Source organism: Nansenia antarctica (assembly GCF_963989245.1).
Source record: "Nansenia antarctica genome assembly, chromosome: 16".
Classification (NCBI taxonomy): Eukaryota; Metazoa; Chordata; class Actinopteri; order Argentiniformes; family Microstomatidae; genus Nansenia; species Nansenia antarctica.
Window position 1 is genome coordinate 25141325 of NC_137686.1, and position 24289 is coordinate 25165613.

Sequence of the window (24289 nt, forward strand, 5' to 3'; positions counted from 1 at the left end):
TACCTGATAGTAGTACTGGGAGGAATGTGATTATTGTACAGAAAAGAGATATACATTATTCAATGTAGCCCATGTCATATTATGTTATATCAATCATTTCATAATGGGTCTATGAAATATCTTTCCATATGGCATTTCTTTCCTGTCTCACGAATGCCTAATGATTCAAATCACGTTGAATTAGCTGTTGCACGTTCCCGCAATGAACTCATGATAATCATCATCATAATCACTTCCAAACTATTTCAGCTATCTATCTATCATCACAGACACGAGTATCATAGCGTGATTATATTATATGGTTTACAATTAGGAGACTTCCGGATGAACGGAGCCAAAACCAAAACAGATCAGAAAAATTGCGCTAAAAATAAGATACGGAACTCATACCCTTATCTGGTGCAAACATTCAGAATAAAAGTCCTATAGAGAATCGCTTTGAATTATGAACATCGTTTCTGCAGTGATACATCTTCATCCAGGTACAAAACAGTTTTTTCGAGGAATGTCAATACATTTAACCACACCGTGAGCTTAGAATGATAAGGTTCAATCTCCGTTTAGGGCAGTTCAGAGATATTGAGCGTCAACGTTTTTACATTCCATTATGTTTTGTGAGATGGAACCTTTGTATTTTATTAATTACTACCAAATTTTTTTCAACATTTAAAAAAAAATAACACCACACAGGCATTAATAAACACCTAATGGATCAGATTATGTAACAAACTCAATTTTGACAAAAATTGAGATATAACCTTATAATTCTAACGTCACGACATGTTAATACATTTAAGAGCAATCACATTGGACGCAGACTCTTATTCTGAAATGTAGTAAGGAAAGGACTTTTTTTTCCACGGTCCCACACCGGCTGGTTCGTCACTGCAGACGCTGATCTGAGGTCAGAGAAGAGCTGCAATCGACGGGGGCGAGAGAGCGGCGCAACTATATAATCCTCCAGCGTCGCTAGAAGGAGTCAGTGTGTGTATGATATCATATCAGTGTGTTAAACAAACAGACAGATATTAATATACAGAATGGTGAAGATTACCTTTCAGCCGGTCTCGGCGCAGAAAGCCGACAAGGAGAGCGATGCAGACAAAGCGGAGATCACCATGCCCTACGTGAGTTAACATTAATGCTACGCTGCATCTTTCTTTGTTCCATATTGTTTTTGTTTTTTTTCCAAACCCGATAGAACATCGTAATTGTTTCCACAGTTTATTAATAATGCATGCACGTAATTATTGCATTTATTTTATGTATTCGTTGTAAAGACATGTAATCTGCCATAGCCTACCAGGGGCAAACACGTGACGCGATCATTTATTGTTACATTGTACAATGTCGCGACTGTTACCTGTGTTGCCACCCATTGATGACATTTGTAGCGAATGCAGTCTGGAAACACTGGTTCAAAGTAACAACCGTTAAAATCGATACAATGTTGCCAACCAGACCAGTGCAGCCTGAGGATGTTGACATTACGTCACCTTGTTTGGGCGAGCTGGGGACACTGCAGATGTTTCCTGCAATCTCCTTTTAAAAAGAGACGATTGCCCTTGACTGTACGTTTTGTTTGAATGCATAACGATGACGTTGTTCATAGTTGGGATGGGGACGTGACAACGACTGTCGAATTGCATTAAATGCGTTAAATAGGCGCAACTAAATATGTTTGCGTTGCGCTATGCATTACGTCACCGTCCAAACCGTATAGCCATTATCAATGGTTCAAACCTCCACGATTTTAGAATGGATTGGTAATAACGAAAACACAACAAAAAAATAAAGTACAAATTGCTATTACAAGACCCTCTAGACTGGTGACCGTTTGCATAGAAAGCCTGAGCTGCCAAGTCATGTCGCTGACTCATAGCCTGTGTTGTGGCTGTGGGACTGCTCCATCTGGCCCCTTTGGCGTCAGACACAGTTTCATGAGTGTCTGTCCTTCAGGGAACACCTTGGTGGCATAATCTAGGGCCTACAGTAGCCTATTACAATTCAAATAGCTATTCCGGCCCAGGAATGTATGACCAACATGGAACTGTTGTCATGCAGAAACACTAATGCCACAAGAGAGAGAGTGCCTGATTTATACACAGTAGGGATTGGGCCTGTATAGGTGGTGGACAAATAATTGATCAAATGTGGGAACCAGAATCAGGATCATCTAAATTCATCTTAATTCTGTCTGTGTGATGTCTTCCAGTCTGAAAGTGCACCTAAATGATTCAGCAGCCTAATGACTTGTTGTTGGGCAGATACAGTCAGACAGTAGATATTGTATAGTCATAATGGGGTGCATTTGACGTGATGGTTGGTGAGTGAAGGTATGGACATATATGGAAATAGGAAAAGACGGTGGGTTTTGGCGTCAGAGGAAGCGTGTATAGGTCTATTAGTAGATGGGTCTATTATTGGCATTGTAATACCATCACTGTCGTGGGACTTCTGTTTTCCACGCAATTGTTCAAGTCCCACCGAGGGCGTGAGGGAACTCACTATATCCTCCTACAAATATGGAACGACGTGGATGTAGGGCACTAAGAATAGCACTCCCAGACAAGCGCGCGCCAGCCTCCTCCTCCTCGTCAGAAGCACAAACCCAATCTGTTCACTTTCGTTGTCCATGGCAACTGTGTGTGTGTGTGTGTGTGTGTGTGTGAATGTGTGGATCTCTCTCTACGTAGCATATCACTATAGCAGATTGACTGAGAGACTGGTGTGGGTGTGGGCCGCCCACAAGGGTCATCCACCTACGTCTTCTTTGGGAGATGTCCCCCAGTGACTAACAACTTGGCGAGGACATTCAGTCACTCAGGGAATCTACAGTGATGCCATGTGAGAATCTTTACTCAGGAAAGCGTGGCAGTGTGTGAGATAAAAAAAAGAAAAAGAAAAACCCTTCACTCTTAAGATATGATTTGATCGACATATCAGTGCAGCGATGATGAATTTCAATCCTTTTTCTTAGGTTAAGATACTTAAACTAAAGGTCTTTCTATTGCTACACTCTACCTCCACCAACAGTTCAGAGTGAAACTCACTCAACTCGCTTTCTTCCACGACCGACAAAAATAATGTTGTCACCACGTTGTGACAAGGTTGCATGTTGGTTTGGTTGACTGACCTTTACCTGTATGTTTCTCTCTATCTATCTAGGATGAGCTGGTACTCCCCCTCAAACCTAAGAAGTCCCCCCTGAACGGCCTGTGCTGTCTCACCTTCGGCCTGGTGGTCTTCATGTCAGGACTGGTACTGGCCTCCATATACGTCTACCGCTACTACTTTATACCTCAGGTAAGACTTGATTACACCTTTAAAATACTTCATACCTTTAGGGTCCTTTTATAACTGCTACTTCATACCTTTAGGGTCTTTTTATAACTACTGATTCATACCTTTAGGGTCCTTTTATAACTGCTAATTCATACCTTTAGGGTCTTTTTATAACTACTGATTCATACCTTTAGGGTCCTTTTATAACTGCTAATTCATACCTTTAGGGTCCTTTTATAACTGCTAATTCATACCTTTAGGGTCTTTTTATAACTACTGATTCATACCTTTAGGGTCCTTTTATAACTGCTAATTCATACCTTTAAGGTATTTTTATAACGGCTACTTCATACCTTTAGGGTCCTTTTATAACTGCTACTTCAAACCTTTAGGGTCCTTTTATAACTGCTACTTCATACCTTTAGGGTCTTTTTATAACTGCTACTTCATACCTTTACAAACCTTAATAAGTACTGCTCCATACCTCAGGGGACAGGGTCATGTTCAGTAGGCGATATGTACGAATACAGAAAAGGACAAGCCTAAATGCGCATCCTTAATAGATAGATAGATAGACTTTATTTGTCATTGCTACAGTACAGGTACCAAACAACGAAATTTAGGGGGGGAGGCTCCCCTGGTGTTTAGGAAAGGAAAAAGAAACACATTTTAGAAAAAGCATAGATGCATAAAATCACAAGAAGGTAAGGAGCTGGTTTACATCAATAGAGGCTATGTACACAATCCACTGTACTATACTGCACAGATAGTCAACTAGGGTTGTCATATTTCACAAGAAAGTATTTTTTCACATTATTTTAAAGTGTCACAGTTTGCAGGCTTGAAAATGTACATCTGCTCATTAATGAGAAATCTCGTGTCGTGACGGGACCTCCGGCTCCATTCGCAAGAATACGCTGACGCAGTGCAATGTGGTGGATGGATATCATCTTGGACTTGTCACTCACGCCCCCCCCCCCAACCCTGTCGTGTTTGTGTTGTGTTCTCCCTCCAGATCCCAGAGGACAGCCTGTTCCACTGCCGGGTTCTCTACGAGGACTCGGTGTACGCCCCTATGCACGGACGCCAGGAGCTGGAGGAGAACGTCGGCATCTACCTGGAGGACAACTACGAGCAGATCAGCGTGCCCGTGCCCCACTTCGGAGGGAGCGACCCCGCCGACATCATCCACGACTTCCACAGGGTGAGATACCCGCCCGCACCCTCGGCGGTCCCCCCGCCACGACTCACCTCAAACCACACCCTCACACCAACGGTGCAAAGGATCGATTGTCCTAGATACGTGGGTGGAGGAGTGGGGGCGGGGGGGGGGGGGGGGGGGGGGGGGGGGGGAACTCAATAGTCTACAATGGCTTCTTCTCCTTCTCGTCTCCTCTCCTGCATCTGCACTGAGGTGCCACGTTTTCAGATTCAGATTCAACTTAATTGTCATTGCCAAATAGACGAAATGCATTTGGCATCCAGCCAAATAGTGCAACAGTGCAAGCCAATAGGTGTGTACAGATATATGTACAGACAGAGGCAAGGTATGTACAGTAGGAGGTGCAATAGAGCATAGTGCCAGCCATAGGTATGCACAGATATATGTACAGGCATGGGCGAGGTACAGTAAGTACAGTAAGATACACAGTAGATATGTACAATGCAGTGGTTATCAATATGTACAGTATATGTACTATGTGCAAAAACAGCAATGATTTTCTGATCAGTGTAAATGAAGGAGACATGAAAAGTCATTTTAAGATGATTGAGATGCACTCTTGAAGGGTCGTTGTACGAGGCTCTGTAGGATCTGGTTGGATCATTCAAGTCTGTGGACTCGTAGGTTGAATTGTGACCTCATGTGATCTGGTCTCCTTCTCTTTGGGTTAGAACCGTTAGCTGACAGCTAGTAGGACACTTATTGTCAGATTGCAGCGATGTCATCCAGGGCCAATTTACTCTCAGCTTTGATGCACATTGACGCATGAGATGTGCTTAGCGATGACCTTTCTGCCGAACGACTTACAGATCTGTATCTCAGGACTGATAACACCACATACACACACACACACACACACACACACACCGACACACCCTTACAGGAATGAACAATCAGTTAACACTGTCAGTAACAGTATCACTCTGATTGTGAACTTTTTTTAGATTAGTCCTACTCCTACAGTACTCTTGTTAGAAATGGACAGTTTGAAACTAGACTAGCCCTTATAGACTAGATTAGCTAAGGCTAAGGAGCACCCTCAAAATAACCAAATCATGTGGTTTTTATTCAAGAACACAAAACAAGTCTGGTTGTGTTTTCAATACAGTTTTTCAACTGTATTTTCATGATTTGATTTCGAAGTTCTATTGAGTTGATCCAATGTGGTTGATGATGGTCCTTTCCTTTATTCCAGGGGTTGACCGCTTACTACGACATTGCGCTGGACAAGTGTTACGTCATTGAGCTCAACACAACTCTGGTCATGCCACCGCGAAACCTGTGGGAGCTGCTAGTCAATGTCAAGGTAGGTTAATGTGTGTGTGTGTGTGTGTGTGTGTGTGTGTGCGTGCACGTGCCTGTGTGTTTGAAAGACAGTGTGGTCACGTGTTTCTGTGCGAAGGTCAGTATTATAACGTGTGTGTGTGTGTCTCCCTACAGAAGGGAACCTACTTGCCCCAGACCTACATCATCCAGGAGGAGATGGTGGTGACCGGCCGGGTGAGGAAGATGAGGCCCCTGGGGCCCTTCATCCACAGGCTCTGCTACGGCAAAGACACCTACCGTCTCAAACGCCGCAACCAACACCGACGTAAGTCCGACACACACACACACACACACACACACACACACACAGACACACACACACACACACACACACTCTCTCAGTCAAGTAACGATGAGGTGCCATTTTCTGTAAGTGCTAAGTCATGGGGTTGTTCCTGTGCTGAGAGGAGAGGTGTGTGTCCCACAGTAGTTGACTCATGGAGAATCTGTGGGCTTCCCGATAAACGAATCCATGAGTCTCCATGAGGCGGTGAGACTGTGTCAAATATGACACCGGACATGGATATGGCTAGGTCCATATGGGAGCTTCCTCTGAGTGTGTGTGTGTGTGTGTGAGTGCTTGAACATGTGTGTGTGTGTGTGTGGGCTCAGCCAGTGTTCTCATCGGAGTCCTCCGCACACAACTCCGTTTGATTATCGTATCAGAGTCACGTGTGTGTGTGTGTGTGGGCTCAACCTGGGAGCTTCCTTTTCGTGTAGGCAATGTGTGTGTGACTCATTCCCGGTCCACCACACAAGATCCACGCACCGCGTGGGAGGAAGTGATGCGTAGCAGTGATTTCATCTGTCGGAGAGTCTTTTAATTGGACGCTTCCGAGGCCGTCACCGCTGATGCGTGCGCGCTTCCTTTCGAGTACATATATGGACTGATGAAATAAGACGCAATTGTTGTCATGGTAACAACGCGCGAGGCTCGCTCACTCACTCCTGTGGGATTATTCATCATGCATCTATTCGTCTTGACGACAATGGCTTGTCCACGTTGATATTCAGAAACGTATAAAGGCATCCCTGATTTGTTCAGAATTTGCCCTGGCACATTGTTATACAAGCCATCATTATGACACATGACCCTGAATATGGAATATAAGCTAACATGGTGCCTTCGTAAATATGCTCTGGAAATCTGATCAGCACTCATTGAATGCCTCTCTGTCCAATCAAATTACTTGGTCCCTCTGTGACGTTGAACCCAGTGTGCGCTCCGGCGCTCTCAGAGCGAATTTTACGAACGGTAGCCTTCATTACCGGTCTCTAACAGCTCCGCTCTCTCTTCTTCCCTTGTGTCTCTCCAGGCATCGATAAGCGCGAAGCGAGGAACTGCCACAGCATCCGTCACTTCGAGAACACGTTCGTGGTCGAGACGGTCATCTGCGACAGGGTCTAACTCGGGCGTGGGGACCACAGCAGTTGCTAGGCTATACTGAAGCTAACTCCGAAACCATACCTCGCTCATCCGCTAGGCTTAACTGCACTTTAAAGAGCATGTGTCTGTCGTATAGTTGTTGAGTTAAATGTTTTTTGTTGTTGTTGTCTTTTTCATTTATTTTTTTTATTGTATTTTTTGTTGAATGGTTACTGCTCTTGTATAGTTTTTGTTTTTGTTGTTGTTTTTTGTATACCAGTGGTCTGTATATTTTGATAATGTTTCAAGTATGTGTTATGTGTAAAACCTGTAGCTTTTGTTGATTTCATGTCATGTTGCACAAACAATATTTACTTTAGATTTCTGTCCTCTTCTGAGTCTTCTTTGGTTTTCGCCACAGAACTTTGTTTTGAATTGATGCAGATTGAGTTTGCATGTATGTCATTGCTGTATGTTTCCCTTTTTTTTCTTTCTTTGTTTCTGTCATAACCTGATGCACTGTGTGTAAGGGTGCTGAGACTTGGGGCGTAAAAATATGCTGCTTACACATCGTACTCATGTGGTTCTGTCTGTCTCTCAGTTTCCCCAAACTGAAACCAACAAGAATTGTCTGTTTTGTTTTGTTTTGGATGTCCAGAAATGCCGAAACATACCTCATATATATTCTAGACTTTTTTCGCCTGTACATTTTATTCATATATCGTGTAAGCACTTTGCATCGTTCCAATAAGCAATACTATACTGTATATGGAGTTTTTTTCCCTTCTATTTCATATTCTAACATGCATCGATTTTTATCCGAAATGTACTTTATGAGAATTACTACTTCTCTATTGTTTGTCTTATTGTGGAAATCTTCCACGTTACTCTCTCGGGCTCTCACATGACTTTAGACTGAATACAGTAGCAGTGCTTTTTGATGGGCCGACAGAACCAAAATCTCTAGTGATGATCAATGCTATGTTAAATGGTGATGATGTAACTTAGGAATTTAAAAAACGAGGGAGCGCTCCCACACAGCTTTATAGATATGACCTGTCCACGGCTTTTTAGGGTTTCAACACGTATCCTCGTGTCCTGCTCCCTCTTTTTAAGATGGAAGGATCTGCCTCTTTGTCTTTAGCAGTGTTATCGTGGCCAGCGCCATCCCCTCTCTACTACTGTTTTGACTTTCTATCTCGTCATCGCTTGCCTTTCCCTCTTAATCCTTTGTTGTTGTTGTTTTTTTTACTATGGGATTACCTACTGAATGATATTGAGAAAATACACTGCTTAAAAATGGATGTGACATTTCTCTTTATGACTTCTCTTCTCTCTCTCTCCCTGCTGTACATTCATTTTTGCTTGTAATATCTTACTAATTAATGAATAAATGACCTAAAACCTACTCGCTTTAATCTTTTTGAATGTTTCATTGAAATGAATGACCAGCTCTCTGAGTGAATCTCCTTCTTTCTGACACTCTTCTTCTTCTGACATTTGCATTTACATTTTAGGCATTTAGCAGACGCCTTATTCCAAAGCGACTTTTACAATCAATACATTTGTAGACTAAGTTAAGTGAATCATCTACCCACTCACTAGTCATAGAAGGAAAAGTACTCTATGCTCCGGCCAGGGGCCATTAGCAGTCGTCGTGCTAGCACAGACCTGGGCATTGTACGGCCCGCGGGCCAAATACGTCCCGCCAGATGATTCTGACCGCCCGCGAAAGATTACATGATCATTAGAAAATACATTTTTTTTTGATTTATTTATTATTATATATTATATTTTCTAATTATCTCATGGGTGGACTAAAACCGCATTGCTTTTATTTTGAAGCCCATTTATTCTCACAGTGCACGCAATCGTGCATGTGAAATGCGTGTGATTGACAACCTGTCTTCCTTCCGTGTCACCCCTGAACTGTCTACCTTCCGTGTCACCCCTGAACCGTCTACCTTCCTTGTCACCCCCGAAAAATGCGAAAATGTCGGCTTATGCCAAAAAGAGGAAAGTGGATGCCGAACGCAGAACTTTCAAACAAATATGGACTACTAATTGTTATATTCGTATAAAACGCGCGACTTCAAGCTTACGTAGGAGCTGGCAGCAATCCGGCCAATGAAAGGAACCACAACGGGGAGTGATCTGTTCACCGAGGTAAACGCATGCATGGACAAACTGGGACTCGAATGGGACAGACTGGCAGGTGTCACTACGGATGGATGTCCGAATTTGACAGGGAAAAATGTTGGGCTTTTGAAAAGAATGCAAGATAAAGTGAGTGAACTCAACGCAGAGCAGAAATTGGTGTTTATACATTGTATTATTCATCAGATTCAGCAAGCGTTGTGCAAGTCAGTGCTAAAACTTAGCCATGTGGTTGATGTTGTTACTACAACAGTTAATTTCATCAGAGCGCGAGCATTAAATCACAGGCAGTTTGTTTCACTATTGGAGGAGCAAGAGAGCGAACATGGTGATGTCAGGTACCACACAGCTGTCAGATGGCTCAGCCTGGGCAAAGTGCTAAAAAGGTTTTGGGTTCTGAAATCAGAGATAAAGGAGTTTTGTGAGATGAAAGGCAAAACCATCCCAGAGCTGTCTGATAAGGACTGGATGGCAGATTTATCATTTGCTGTTGATGTGACTGCAATGATGAATGAACTGAACACACAACTGCAGGGCAAGGGCCTTTTTGTTCATGAAATGCATAGCCATGTGAAAGCCTTCATGACAAAGTTGCAATTCATTTCAAGGCAACTAGGCAGCAACAATCTCGAACACATGAAAACCCTGAAAGAAGTCAAACCATCAGCTGATCACCGGCACAGGTACTCATCCATGTTAGGAGCACTGCATGATGCATTTTCAAGGCGTTTTCAAAAAGGTTGGGGATGAAATGCAGCTGTTTTCCTCTCCCTTTACCTGCAGTGTTGAAATTCTGAAAATAATTGCCCACCCCTGTGCTAGCAGAAGGATTTTTAATTATTAGATAGATAGACTTTATTTGTCATTGCTACAGTACAGGTACCAAACAACGAAATTTAGGAGGGGAGGCTCCCCTGGTGTTTAGGAAAGGAAAAAGAAACACATTTTAGAAAAAGCATAGATGCATAAAATCACAAGAAGGTAAGGAGCTGGTTTACATCAATAAAGGCTATGTACACAATCCACTGTACTATACTGCACAGATAGTCAACTAGGGTTGTCATATTGCACAAGAAAGTATTTTTTCACATTATTTTAAAGTGTCACAGTTTGCACTCTTTTCTTACTCTTTTAATAATATTGTACATGACTGCACTTCACTGCTGAAGCTTACTGAGGTAGAAGATGAGAGAGAGAAGTGGGACAGTTTCCTCTTTTTCAAAAGGTGTTAGCGTGTCTCTGCAGTTACCTCGATTTCAGTGTGTTGGAACAGGAAATTGTGGGTCCCGCTTTCACACTCTCTCACAGGGGATCATTTGAACCAGATAAGCTGATAAACCGATACGCTGCATACTCCTCCATACTGTCGTAGTAGTAGTACCTCACTTGAAAGTGTTGATTTGGATGATGGTTTGGTTGCTGTGACCTTTTGCAAGGTTCTGTGAAATGTCATTTGAAACCAGGGTTTTCCCATAGCTTCAGAGACCAGCATCTGCAAAACCCCCACTGCTTACCTGAAGGTGTCAGGTTATATCAAAACTGCTCCTACTATAATGGAGGGGCATCAGGCTGGAGCATTTTGCATTAAACACCTGAAATAAGCTTTTTCCTGCCATAGCCATTAGACATCATTTTAAATGTGTATTTTTCTGCATAGGTTATCCAAGCATGCCTCTTTCGCTGTTGTTTAGCTGGTCATTATACTCCTTTCTAGGGAGAATAGGGGGGGGTGGGTGGGTGGGGGGGTTCTCAGGCCTGTGTGCCCACTCTACAAAAATACCCTGATGTATCGCTTGCTAAATAACAAGGATAAAACATAGTCATAAAGGCAAGCAGGCTACAATTGTTTCATGAGAATAAGTCCTTTATTTCAAAATCGTCATATACAGCTGCTCTTTATGAGAAACAAATCATACTGGCTGACTACACATGTTCTCTTCATCTCATACTCTCCCTCTTTACACACGAACACACACGCACGCACACGCACACGCACACACACACACTCCTTGCTCCCTTATGGATTTAACACACGCGCACACACACACACACACGCACACACACACACACACATACACGCACAAGCGCGCACACACACACACACACACACACACACACACACACACACACACACACACACACACACACACACACACACACTCCTTGCTCCTAATCTTATGGATTTCTTCCTGCGGTTCTTCTTTTCGCAAGGGCAGACAAAGAATAATAGTACACAATTGGATCGAGACAACAGTTGATGGAGACGTGGCACACGGTGAATTCAACAATCTCTAAACACAAAATGTCCAGGCCAAACAAAAACATCACGACAGCGAAGGGCATGAAGAAAACCAGAAACATCAGCATGTTCATGACGAATATCATCATGATACCCTTCATGTTCTCCTCTGCATGTTCCACATGACGCCTGTACAACGTCCGGGAGACCAGCACGGTGGAGAGCACGTTGACGTGCAGAAGAATCAACAGGGGCAGTAGCGTTGCCAGAACTCCATACATCGACTTCTTACCGTCACCGATCACATAGCAGCGATCGCCACCGATGTCTCTCAGTCTCTCGGTGTATCTCATGGCATGGGGGGTCGATAGGGCAGCGACGCATATCCAGATGCACACACATACGGCCAGGGTTACCATCGGACGGCGCAGTCCTCGCGAACGGAGAGGGTAGACCAGCGCCATCAGTCTGTCCACGCTGAGAAAGGTGATGAAAATAGAGCTGGTTTCTATATTGGATTTGTGCATCGTAGCGGCAATAGTGCACATCAGCGCGCCGAACGGCCAGCTCTTAGTGATGGAGTAGTAGATACGCAGGGGGAGAAACAGGGTCAACAGGATGTCGGACACCGCCAAACTGGTCATGATCACCACGTTGGACGACGTCAGCCCGTGTCTCTTCAGTAAGATCCACAGGGACAGTGCGTTCAGCGGTAACCCGACCATCAAGACCACGCTGTAGACCCCTGCAAACACCTCGTACCTACGGGGCGTCATAAGCCATGACCCAGAGGAACAGTTGTTGTTGCTGTAGTTGACAGACATCCTCTCCTCTTCTCTCTGACACCAAAATCAGCAAGCGGTTTATCTTTAGAGCATGGGCGTCGGGCGCCCAAAAGATGTGGGTGGGACAACTGACAACTGAAAGGGGGGTCAGGGGGTTCTCCCCACTCAGAAAACTTTGGTCGAGTAGATGCCATTTCCTGCATTCTGGTGCATTTCACCAAGATGTGGTTTGATACTTGTATCTGGCTATAGCAAGAGAGGAAACATAGGTACATTTTGTAATTTCACTCAAGAGGTTGGCCCCAGTCAGATGACATATTTGAAAATATAAAAAAGCTTAAAGTACAGAAATTGATACAATGACTAATTCAGAGGATCTTTATGCTTGCATGCAAACACAAACACCTTTACTTCAAATCCAACACAATAATGTAATGATGGCACTGCAGTAACGAAAACATTTGAAGATAATAAACACTAAAAGCTTACAGCAATAGTTCCTCTCTCTGCCTTGGTACTACTTTCTTCTCACTAGTCCCCTGGATCTCTTTGTTTTCTTGCTTACTTCACTTGTTCCTTCTTTACCTCTTAATTTCATAAATTCCTATCTCTACTATAACTTTTAGTGAATGAAGACTAGGACAGCACTGCAAATAGACAGTTTTATTTGCCACTTTCAAATCAGATGTTGTAGTACCTCCACGTACCCCAGTTTGGGAACCACTGCCTTAATCAAATCAGTTTAGCTTAAGAGAGCTGAGAACCTTCCATAATGTTGCAAAAACTAAAATTAAAACTTACCTGAGACTTCCTGTCTCTCCCTGTCTGTCCCTGACTATCAGTCTGCAGCTCTGCAGTCTGTGTCCCTTGTTGCTCTGGCCTGCTCTGCTGCCTAATGACATATGCAACAGTTCCATATTAGCATATTTCGCTTATTTCTTGTGAAGAAAAAAAAACTATTCTTAACTATTCTTTCAGGTATTTAACCCTATTTCAGGCCATAGGGTTCTTACTCTGCGTTTTGGTGCACAAAAAAATTCACTTTTCTTTTTTCTGCCATGATGGTTGGCTACACAAAGACGCACACACACACACACACACACACACACACACACACACACACACACACACACACACACACACACACACACACACACACACACACACACACACACACACACACACACACACACACACACACACACACACACACACACACCAGTAGTTAGCTAGTCAGTGAGAATAACCATACAGTAGCACAATCAGAGAGCTGCAAACACTCGTTATTGACGTTACAATACTACCTGGCCTAGCAAAAACGTCCGATAACGTTAACTGCTAAAACAACATGACAGTGTGCCTAGTGACCTGTAATTCAATGCTGCACATGAGGCTTTTAAAAGCGACAGGCGAACACACGAGCATTTACTTAAATGAAATGCCAAGCTTGTAGTGACTACTGACCCACTCACCTCAGCAGCCAACGCATAGTAGGCAGGGTTGCCAGATGGGATCGACAATTTACAGCCTAACCAGTTTATAACCGCTAAATCCAGTAGCCCATTCGGCGGTAAACACGCCCCCGCCCCCCCCATCTGGCAACCCTGACAGTAGGCTACCTGGCTGCAGGAACCTAGACTGCTGGCAGAGTTGTAGCGAAAACGTGGTACGGAGTTTAATTTATTTGGCAATTCGTGACGTTAGAATTATAAGGTTCTATCTCCATTTTTGTCAAAATTGAGTTTTTGACATAATCTGATCCATTAGGTGTTTATTAATGCCTGTGTGGTGTTATTTTTTAAATGTTGACATTTTTGAGTTAGTAATTCATAAAATACAAAGGTTCCATCTCACAAAACATAATGGAATGTAAAAACTTTGACGCTCAATATCTCTGAACTGCCCTAAACGGAGATATAACCTTATCATTCTAAACGGAGATACCTTATCATTCTAAACGGAGATAGAACTTTATCATTCTAAACGGAGATAGAACCTTATTACGGAACCCCTAAACCGTACCTTATCATTCTAAACGGAGATAGAACTTATAATTCTAAACGGAGATAGAACCTTATCATTCTAAACGGAGATAGCTCACGAATTCTCTGAAAGAGCAAGAGGAATGGATTTGACTGACAGCGCACTGAACACGCCATTGTTTCCCAATGGTAAAGTGGGCGGGTCCAATATTATTGGCCGTTAAAAGTAGGCGGGACTTGTCTGTCATTGATTATGCTTACAGAAGTGTGCCAAGCGGAGGGGGCCTAAACATTCTTTATTTTTTTTTTATCGCTTTACTGCATTACGGTAACAATATCAACATGAGTATCCCCATATTCATCCATTTTTAAAAAACTTAAATCTAAGGAGAGGTTATTTTTACCAAACCTCAAAGAATCATTCAATCATTAATTGTATTTATATAAAGCTATTTAATTGCCCCCAATATGCTAATCGTGTGTGTGTGTGTGTTAATATACAAAGTGGGAAAACAAGACGATAGACAATAATACAAAGACATTTGTTTGATAATCAATATAGCCGCCCGCAGAAGTCAAACGTACTGCATTGATTCTCAACCAGTGGTCCTCCGTCCCCAGGGGTCTTCAGAGTGCTTCAGAAACCGCTTTGACCGACCACCCAACCTGACGTTTTGGCCGAGCTGAAGGACCTGAGAGACACGGTGATACAGCAAAGAGAGAGAAGTCCTCGTGGTGGAGCAGAGAGTGGAGCTGCACTTCTAGAAGAGCCAAGTAGCTAGATGAGCTGAATACATAGAATACTGGTACGTACATTTATGACAGTCATTGGTTGTCAATCTATAACAGCCAAGAGGATGAAATAAAGACAGTTGAGCATTGACATTATTATGAAACATATTTTGTTTCACTTATTTAGCGTGTGTAGCACCAGCAGCAGAATTGTCAACCATGGGGACAAGATGTGGAGGAGCTGGAGAGAGAGAATTTAAGGTAATGCAGTTGTTCGAAATATTGCAGAACATAGTGGTGAAGCAACTTTAAATATTTGCTTGACGTTTTATCAACACGCAGCAGAGCTGTCAGCCATGGGGGCCAGAGTGACAGCCAGTGAGAGTGAGGTGGAGGAACTGAAGAGACAGAATGCAGGTGAGCAAATAATGGTTGTAAGGTGTCAGGCTCAGGGGCGGCGCTAGGGGGTGGCTACTTGGGCTCAAGCCCCGGATGTTTTCTGAAAAGCCCCGAATGTTTTACTTAAAAATAAAATAAATAAAAAACTCTCGTGAGTAACGTGCAGTACCGGAGTCCAACAGAGAGGCAGCAGCTGCGCGACATTAGCCTGCGTACTGCGTAGCCTGCCCTGCCCTGAAGAAGAAGTGATCTCAATCAGTTTTCAATCCGCTTGTTAAGTCTGACGTCAAGGATGGATATCCGAAAGTTTTTTTCAACAAAACAAGCACCAAGAACTGTTGCAGCAGCAGTATCAGCAGCTGACAACAATGACATCACCAGCAGTGATGACATAGATGATGTTTCAGGTTTGTGGATCTTATTAGAAAGGTGACTGACTCACTGACACTACTTTTCCGGTTTGCTAATGCTAGCTGGCTATCATAACATAACGTTATGTTATAATGAAAATGAAACATAGCACGGTACTGTTACGGTACATGGTAAGAAATCAAACAAAGGATAATACTTATACAAATAAAGTGAATAACAGGCTGATAGTCTTTGATATCTGCACTCTGGTTGACTGAGTAACAAGTGAAAAAGAATTATGTAACGTTAATGTTACAGCTCGTAAACATGGAGTAACCACATTAAGTATGCCCTTATGGTAGTATGTATGTATACAGAACATGACTCAAATCTATCCTAAGATGTAACGCTAACTAACTAAGTTTGTTTAATGTCCCAGGGGGAATTTGATTTCACAGTACTATACACAGGCCAACAATACATGTAATATATCGTCATATAACACAGGACAAGACTATAAATACAATATACAGTAAGTGGTGAGCACAGAGTCTGCCCTGATATACATACTGTAACATAACTAGCCTCAGCCCATCAATTCTGTAATTCTATACAAATATAAATGATGGTGACTGACGTGTGTCAAAGTCAAAAGTCAAAAGTCACTTTATTGTCCCATCACTGGGAAATTTGCATTGGGCTTGCACCCCACAGCAGCCAACAAAGAGCAACAGACAATACAGAATATTAGCACACAAACAGAAGGCAGCCCTGATTAAAACAAGAGTGGAAACAAAACGACAAGCAAGATATGTTCACATTCATCTGGTGCAGTTTAAAAGTTTAACAGAAACGGGAATAAAATAATTTTTAAATCTATTTAGTCTAGCGCGGGGGACTCTGAACCTCCTCCCAGTTCATACTCTGCATGTAGGACATGTGAGGGATTCATGAGAATTCTATTAGCCTGTCTGAGAGTAGCCTGTTCAAAAATAGACTGCAGGGATGAGTGGTCTTTCACCCCTATGATCTTCCATGCAGTCTGTATCAGTCGGACCAGTTTGGACCTTAGTTGTACAGATAGGTTACCAAACCAAGATGTAATGCCGTATCTGATGAGACTCTCCAAGACAGACTGGTAGAAGAGTAGCATACATTTTTGGTCAACACCATGAACTCTAAGACGGCGTAGGAAGTGTAGTCGTTGTTGTAATCTGCTACAAATGCTGTCTACATGAGTGCTCCAGGTGAGTGAGTTGTCAATGAAAACCCCAAGATACTTGTAAGAGGCGACCTGAGAAATGGATTGTTAATTGTGTGTGTGTGTGTGTTTACTGTCTATTTTGTAATACAGCCTTTTGTCCGCTTTAAGGTGGTGGTAAGTTGAAGGTTGAAGGCAAATTGTTCCGGCGCGCTCCGCGCGCACATTATATTCTCCCTCTGGGCTAAGCCCTGGATCTCCTACAATCCTAAATCCGCCTCTGGTCAGGCTGATGTGCAACTGCAATGTTCCGCCCATACTCTCAATTATCAATAATCCATTCTCTAGAAAGCTTTTATCAATCCCAAGTGACACATCTCTTGTCATTTGGCAGCATGGGGAGAAACAAGGAGACAGATAGAGAACAACTGTCTTCGCCTCCTCTCCTGTTGACACAGACAGACCACAGGTGGCGTTCTCCACTGCTCTGACTGACACCGGTCCCGTGGGACCCTTCAACTCTGACACAAGTCTAGTCTACCGCAAAGTCTTCACTAGCATCGGCAATGCTTACAACAACAATCACAGGTACAACACTAAACATCCACTTCTATCACTGGATGACATCTTCACTAGTATGTGAACATGTTTTACATTGACTATTTACATGTATTGGTCATTTAGCAGATGCCATATTCCAAAGCGACTTACAATCAATACATTTGACTAAGTAAGTGAATCAACTATCCACTGGTCATCGCAGGAAAAAGTAATCCATGCTCAGGCCTGGAGCCATTGGCAGTCGTCGTGCTAGAAGAAGGACGTTTTTTTTAAAGACACAGGAGGGACAGTACAGGGGGGTAGTCGATGTCTTAGGAGAAACAGTACAGGGGGGTAGTAGATGTCTCAGGAGAAACAGTGCAGGGGGGTAGTAGATGTCTCAGGAGGGACAGTTAAGGTGTAGCCTGAGGAGATGGGTCTTCAGTCACTGCATGCATGGTCATGACTTCAACTGACATGGGTGTTCAACCGTACAAGAATGACCAGAGCGTGTCGTTCGCATAATAAGTATGATAGTAATCGGGGTATGTATGAGTGTGTATCTAACGCAGCAGTTCTGCAGGGGAAGTTGATGTGATGTGGTCTCCCTGCCAACCACCCAGGCTCTATGATGGTTCAGATAATAACCACCTTCAGTGGCTTCCTGCTCTTACATTTTTGGCATTTATCAGACGCCTTTATCCAAAACGACTTACAGCAAAAACATTTATCTAAGTAAGTGAATCATCTGTCCATCAGTCATCGCAAGAAAAGTAATCTCTGCTCGGAAGAATTATTCTTTTTATTTTTTTCATGTTCAACAGAGTTGAAATGTGGAAGAGAGACCTCAATGTTTCCCTCCCACCAATAAACACATTGTAACTTCATTAAGAGTTACTTAACTTCATTAAGAGTCAACGGTGCATCTGTCAGTCACTGCCTTCAGAGTGATAGATAGATACACCATCACCAAACGACCCCTCCAGACCAGGCCTTCGTAGTATAGTAATTACAGTATGTCAGTGGCACTCACCTCACCTTGATACAGTAGATAAAAATGGATAAGTGTACAATTATACTATACGATACTTCTATTGTTCATTTGCAAGGAAATTCGATTTGTGAGAATTCGGTCAACACACACGCACACGCACACGCACACACACACACACACACACACACACACACACACACAACATTCTGTACATTATGTACACTCAAGGCATTGCCACTCTTACATCACCTCACACAAACCTCCTACTCCTCATCACAATATTGTGCATTATGCATTGACCCCTCGCGTCACATGACAGGGGTGACGTGCATTGACCCCTCGCGTCACATGACAGGGGTGACGACGGAGGGCCTCTTCAGGCCGTAGAAGCTGAGCAGCGGCCTTCGCAGGTCCCGGTAGCGGAGTCCGTACAGGTACGGTGCCAGCGCTTTCGGCAACACCAGCAGCACGTTGCACACCACCAGGGAGAGCCACAGGTTGGCGCGGAGGTCCACCACGTCGTGCCGGGCGTAGAGCAGCAGCACGATGACCAGCACCAGCATGGGGCAGAAGGAGAGGAAGAGGTGGAGGTAGTGGACGAGGAAGGTGCCTCTGGCGCGGGACGGCCGCTCGCCACTCCACACGCCCGACACGCGCGTGCGACAGTACAGAGCCACGTAGCCGGAGAACACCAGGAGGAGGATCAGCAGGATGCCTGTCACGGTCAGGAGCATGGACACCTGGGTAGCACAATTTCTCGACGTTAGAATTATAAGGTTCTATCTCCATTTTTGTCCAAATTTAGTTTTTTACATAATCTGATCCATTAGGTGTTTATTAATGCCTGTGTGGTGTTATTTTTAAAATGTTGACATTTTTGAGTTAGTAATTTATAAAATACAAAGGTTCCATCTCACAAAACATAATGGAATGTAAAAACTTTGACGCTCAATATCTCTGAACTACCCTAAACGGAGATAGAACCATATAATTCTAAGCTCACGGTTTGATGATGATGATAATAATAATAATAATCATAATAATAACATATATTATTAGCTTTATAAGTGCTCCAATCATTATATAGGCCTAGTCATAATTTAATTATTTAGTCATTTAAAGGCAATATTAAAAAGATGGGTTTTTAGTCTTGACTTGAACATAATTTGCTGAGGTTGCATCCCTAATGCAAACTGGCAGTGCATTCCACAATTTGGGTGCATAAAATGAGAATGCAGCCTCACCAAATCTCTTCTTTTGTACATGTGGTACACAAAGAAAACCAGCGTCAGAAGACCTGAGACTGAGAGCTCTACTGGGCTGATATGCTAGCAGAAGGTCTGGTGATGATGATGATGATGACGATGACGATGACGACCACAGTCTACCATAGTAATAAGGTTAGGACTATTGACTATTGATGTTGTTACAGTTACATGGTATCTACAACTAGACACATGTAATGGGTTTAAAACAGAGGTTGCGTTCGCAAATACGCTCTGAGAGCGCCGGAGCGCACCCGGGGTGCTCTCTGACCGTTCGGAAATTAACTGATTTCAGTTGAAACCAGAGCGCTGTGAGCAGTGTATTCCACAGTGTATTTAACATGCACGAGCAGTGGCGGACTGGCCACCGGGCAAGCCTGGCAAATGCCAGGAGGGCCGCGAGACTCTGGGCCGCTCAGAATGTATTATATAAAATATATGTATATTTGTAATTTTCTCTCTGGTGATTTTCATTGAAAATAACTTATTTCAGCAGACCGCGGCCCAAAACATTTTATATCGGCCGGGCCATCTACGCAGTTCTGCATTGCGGATGCCCAGGGCCCTAAACCAATAGGAGCAGAGCTCCCCTATGGGGCGGAGCTCCACGATGTAGAACTGGAGTATGTAAACCAATAGGAGCAGAGCTTTAGGTAGCAGGGTAAACCAATAGGAGCAGAGCTTTAGGTAGCGGAGCTCCACGATGTAGAACTGGAGTATATCTCCATAACTATCGTAGTCAGTTCTATATCGCCAGTGGACACGCACCTCATGTCATCATTCCGTTTATAACAGCAGTTAACGTTACACTGCTTTCATTTTCAGAATGGGGGAATTTGATGAGAGCGATGCAGCAACAACTGGATGCAGGGAGCAAGTGTAGTTGGAAGTAGGAATGCACCGAAATTCGCATGTATTGGGCCGAAAATAGCACAAAAAAGTACATTCGGTGTGAAAAGGCTATTGAAAGAGATATTGACTGATGACTGCCTACTGATAATACATATAATTACAGCAAACATGTCGGTAGTTTGGCATCTGTCCTCTGACTTTTTATGTTAACAATCCGTGTTGCGTGTTGCGTTTGGAAATAGGGCTGTTGTGTCGCAAATGCCAGGGCTGTTTTTTGATCCCAGTCCGCCCCTGTGCACGAGGCACCGTCTATCTTTCCCATGCATTGCTTTCGTGACAGCATGAGTAGTGGGAAATAGTCAACGAGGGGTGGGAGAGAGACTTCCTATGAGTTGGGAAGGTATCGTCCCCAATTCAGTCAACGCACTAGGGTTTGACATCGATAAGTTTATCTATACAATGGAATGGCTTTCAGGTGCACAGCGCCATCTACTGGCGTCAATAAATGACTGACTTGAGACACTGCAGCTGAATCGATACGACACACTCAAGTCACAGAAGATGTGACGACAGGACGCTCCCCATACGATTCGTTTGGTGGAGTGCGCCCTCTATTGTTTAAACCGGCGTGTTACAGGACTACTAGATTGAAGCAATTTACCATGAGAGGAAGGGGGTTGTGGACTCATTTACCACTGGTACAGGGAAAGCTCTGTACAGTGGTAAATGAGTCCACAACCCCCGCCCTCGAATGGTAGATTGCTTTTCTACAACAGCCACCGCATAATATAAAAAATAAATGATGTATCCTTCCGCCACAGAATATAGTCCCATAAACAAGATCCACGGTTGCATTGTAGGTCAGCACAGGTGTTCTTAATCAGATTGATTGGGAGGCGCATTGATACTGGAAATGCGGTCTGAACTGTGGGTTGTTGAGATATTTACCACTGTTGCTAGCCAATCAGAATCCAGTATCCAAAAATGCTGTTGTAGAAGGAATTAGTTTGACTGATTGGTTGATTGATTGTTGGCTACCTGCATGGGTGTGGAGTGGCTGACGGTGAGGACCAGGAAGAGGGACAGAGAGCAGATGTGGAGAGAGCAGGGTCCAGTGGAGTGGTGCCACAAGAACGCGCCTACAGTCGCTGCTGGGAACAGCATGGACACCGCCCAGATACCCACCATCGCCCTCCTGGTCCTGCAGAGAGAGAGAGAGAGGGGTAGGGGGGGGGGCAGAGAGAGAGAGAGAGAGGGGTAGGGGGGGCAGAGAGAGAGAGGGGGGGGGGGCAGAGAGAGAAGGGGGGGGGGGGCAGAGAGAGAGAGGGGGGGGGGCAGAGAGAGAGAGGGGGGGGGAGCAGAGAGAGAGAGGGGGGGGGCAGAGAGAGAGAGGGGGGGGGCAGAGAGAGAGTGGGGGAAGGAGACAGATGGAGAGAGAGAGAGAGAGAGACAGAAAGAAAGAAAGGAGGGTGAGGTGGAAAAAGAGACAGGGAGAGGCCATCATCATCATCATCATCATTATCATCAACCAATAGGAAAACAGTGCTAAGACCTGATATGACTGATTAAGACGACCCAGCCTGTGTTCACCGTTACCTGGACACGGGCCACAGGGCGAGGTAGCGCAGGGGACACATCACTGCCAGCGACGTGTCCAGCACCATAGCCTTGGTAGTGAGGATCCCCGCGCTGAACAGCACCCCCTGCAGGAAGAGCAGGGCACCGCAGGCCCATTGTGACATCAGCACCCCGGCCGCGTTCAGGCACGTATTGATCATGTACACAGACACGAACAGCAGGTCGCTTAGCAACGCGTTAGCAAGGAGCAGGTAACGCGTCTCCTGGCGCATCTGGGGGCTATGATGATGATGATGAGGATGATGATGATGATGATGAAGGAAGAGAAGGGCAGAGCACAAGGAAAAGGAAAAACAGAGGGACGATGTCATAATCATAAATCAGTAATTTCAATGAAGGCATTCGGATGGCTGCGTTTGACGTAGCACGTTTTCAAGTGTGTAAGGGTGGAGGTCAAGAAGAGGTAGGATATTTGGGTGTGTGGGAGTGGGGAGGTGGGGGTGATGGTGGTGGGGGGGGACTCACCTGGTCAGGACGCGGGCGAGGATGACCGGAACCACCAACGACACGGCTAGGAACACCAAGATGGGACACGCCTGCAGCGCCCTCGTGTGGGGCGGAGGAAGGAAGACCTTCCAATGGTGGGTGAAGATCTCCACCTGTTTCTGGACGCGGTCGGAGGAGGAGGAGGAGGCATTGGAGCCCCCCCGGCTGAGGTGCTGACGACCATAGCCGGAACTGTTGAACCAGTTCCCAAAGGTACACAGGAGAGACAGGACCAAGTCCTCCTCAGGCCCGGTCACTGCTGCCAGCACCTGCTGTCGTACGCCACCTTCCACCATCTCCAGATCTCTCAGCACTGAGTGAGTTAGGAGGGGAGACTATAGTGCTATATTGCTCTCCTATCTGTCTCCCGTCTCCAGCAAAGGTGATTGGCTGTGAGTGCGAAGTCTTCGAAAAAGCACCGATCCGTGTGTTAATGGTCACCTTGGATACCCAGCGTTGTGTAAACAAGGCCTCAGAGGCTAATGGACAGAAGTAGTGTATTTTCGTTGCGTTTCCAATAAGTGTCAGGGTTTGTGCGGTTTGTTTATATTTTTATAATGTGTTAAGTAACATTATGAACAGTTATGTGTTCCTTTGAGTTGTGTAAAATTGATTCCAACCTTTCCAGTTTAGATCGAAACAATGCAAAGAGGAGGGGAGAGGAGTGGAGGGGAGGGTGGTTTCTATGATGGCTAGAATGAGAGCAATAAAGACAAAAAGGAAGAAAGAGGCAAAATACTTTTGTCACTGTTGAATAATAAGTGGATCTGCAAATGTCATTCAAATATCAAGTGTTAGATTGAGGAGGGACACTTTAGAGTATTTGAACACTTATAAACACAAACATCTTTTATTGAGTGACACTTATTGAGTAACCTTTAAGGGCTAGTTCAATATTGTTCAACTTCAGATCAGTTCCTTACTTTGAAAGTAGTCTATGGGCCAAAAGAAACAGCTTTAATAACTTAGCAGATATCTCTAGCCACCGCTAACTATTTAAACAACTCCATGGAACCATGAAATACAGTTTGTCCTGGCTCAGAGACCATGTTTAAGGTAAGGAACCCTCTGACTGTAAGTTGAACAACATTGAACTAACCATGAGACTGGAGACAGTAGGCAGTGGAAAATGAGTAGATATGTTGACAAATGATCATGGAAAGATAAAACGTTTGTGGACAGTTACCCACAATACTACCACATCCTCCATAAAGCCCTACAAAAGCCCTACAAGCCCTATCCTCCATAAAGCCCTACAAGCCCTATCCTCCATAAAGCCCTACATACTTTAAGTCAAGGGATACAAAAAACAAACAAACAGAAAAACAGATGCAAAAAGCACAAATATGCGTCTTTAGGCTAGTGTTTATCAAAGTCTGATGTCTTTTCTAGTGTCTAGCCTCTAGAAGGTGTCTGAAATATGTAATAACGTATAAAACACACAGGCAGTTTCATATATGTTTCTTTTT

At 44.1% G+C, this 24289-nt stretch overlaps 3 protein-coding genes across 3 annotated transcripts; 1 reads left to right on the forward strand and 2 right to left on the reverse strand.

Moving 5' to 3' along the window:
• The first annotated feature begins 927 nt into the window (after positions 1-927).
• On the forward strand, positions 928-7248 carry itm2cb (integral membrane protein 2Cb). Its single transcript, XM_080546715.1, has 6 exons — positions 928-1127; positions 3169-3306; positions 4301-4489; positions 5703-5813; positions 5948-6098; positions 7150-7248. The coding sequence occupies exons 1-6, from the start codon at positions 1041-1043 to the stop codon at positions 7239-7241; spliced, it is 768 nt and encodes a 255-aa protein (XP_080402841.1). The 5' UTR covers positions 928-1040; the 3' UTR covers positions 7242-7248.
• A 4283-nt stretch (positions 7249-11531) lies between these two features.
• On the reverse strand, positions 11532-12419 carry LOC308172180 (lysophosphatidic acid receptor 4-like; the record flags this gene model as incomplete). The annotated part of the gene is made up of 1 exon (XM_080547090.1): positions 11532-12419. The coding sequence occupies one exon, from the start codon at positions 12417-12419 to the stop codon at positions 11532-11534; it is 888 nt and encodes a 295-aa protein (XP_080403216.1).
• Positions 12420-18923: 6504 nt separating this feature from the next.
• LOC308172181 (putative G-protein coupled receptor 148) lies at positions 18924-23116 on the reverse strand (the record flags this gene model as incomplete). The annotated part of the gene is made up of 4 exons (XM_080547091.1): positions 18924-19319; positions 21735-21897; positions 22293-22553; positions 22800-23116. The coding sequence occupies 4 exons, from the start codon at positions 23114-23116 to the stop codon at positions 18924-18926; spliced, it is 1137 nt and encodes a 378-aa protein (XP_080403217.1).
• Positions 23117-24289: the final 1173 nt, after the last annotated feature.

Excerpts from the sequence above, each read along its gene's own strand:
- itm2cb (XM_080546715.1), top strand. The coding sequence starts at position 1,041 with ATGGTGAAGATTACCTTTCAGCCGGTCTCGGCGCAGAAAGCCGACAAG. Across the intron at positions 4,490-5,702 it reads TCATCCACGACTTCCACAGG|GGGTTGACCGCTTACTACGA; the intron begins GTGAGATACCCG and ends CCTTTATTCCAG. Across the intron at positions 6,099-7,149 it reads ACGCCGCAACCAACACCGAC|GCATCGATAAGCGCGAAGCG; the intron begins GTAAGTCCGACA and ends GTGTCTCTCCAG.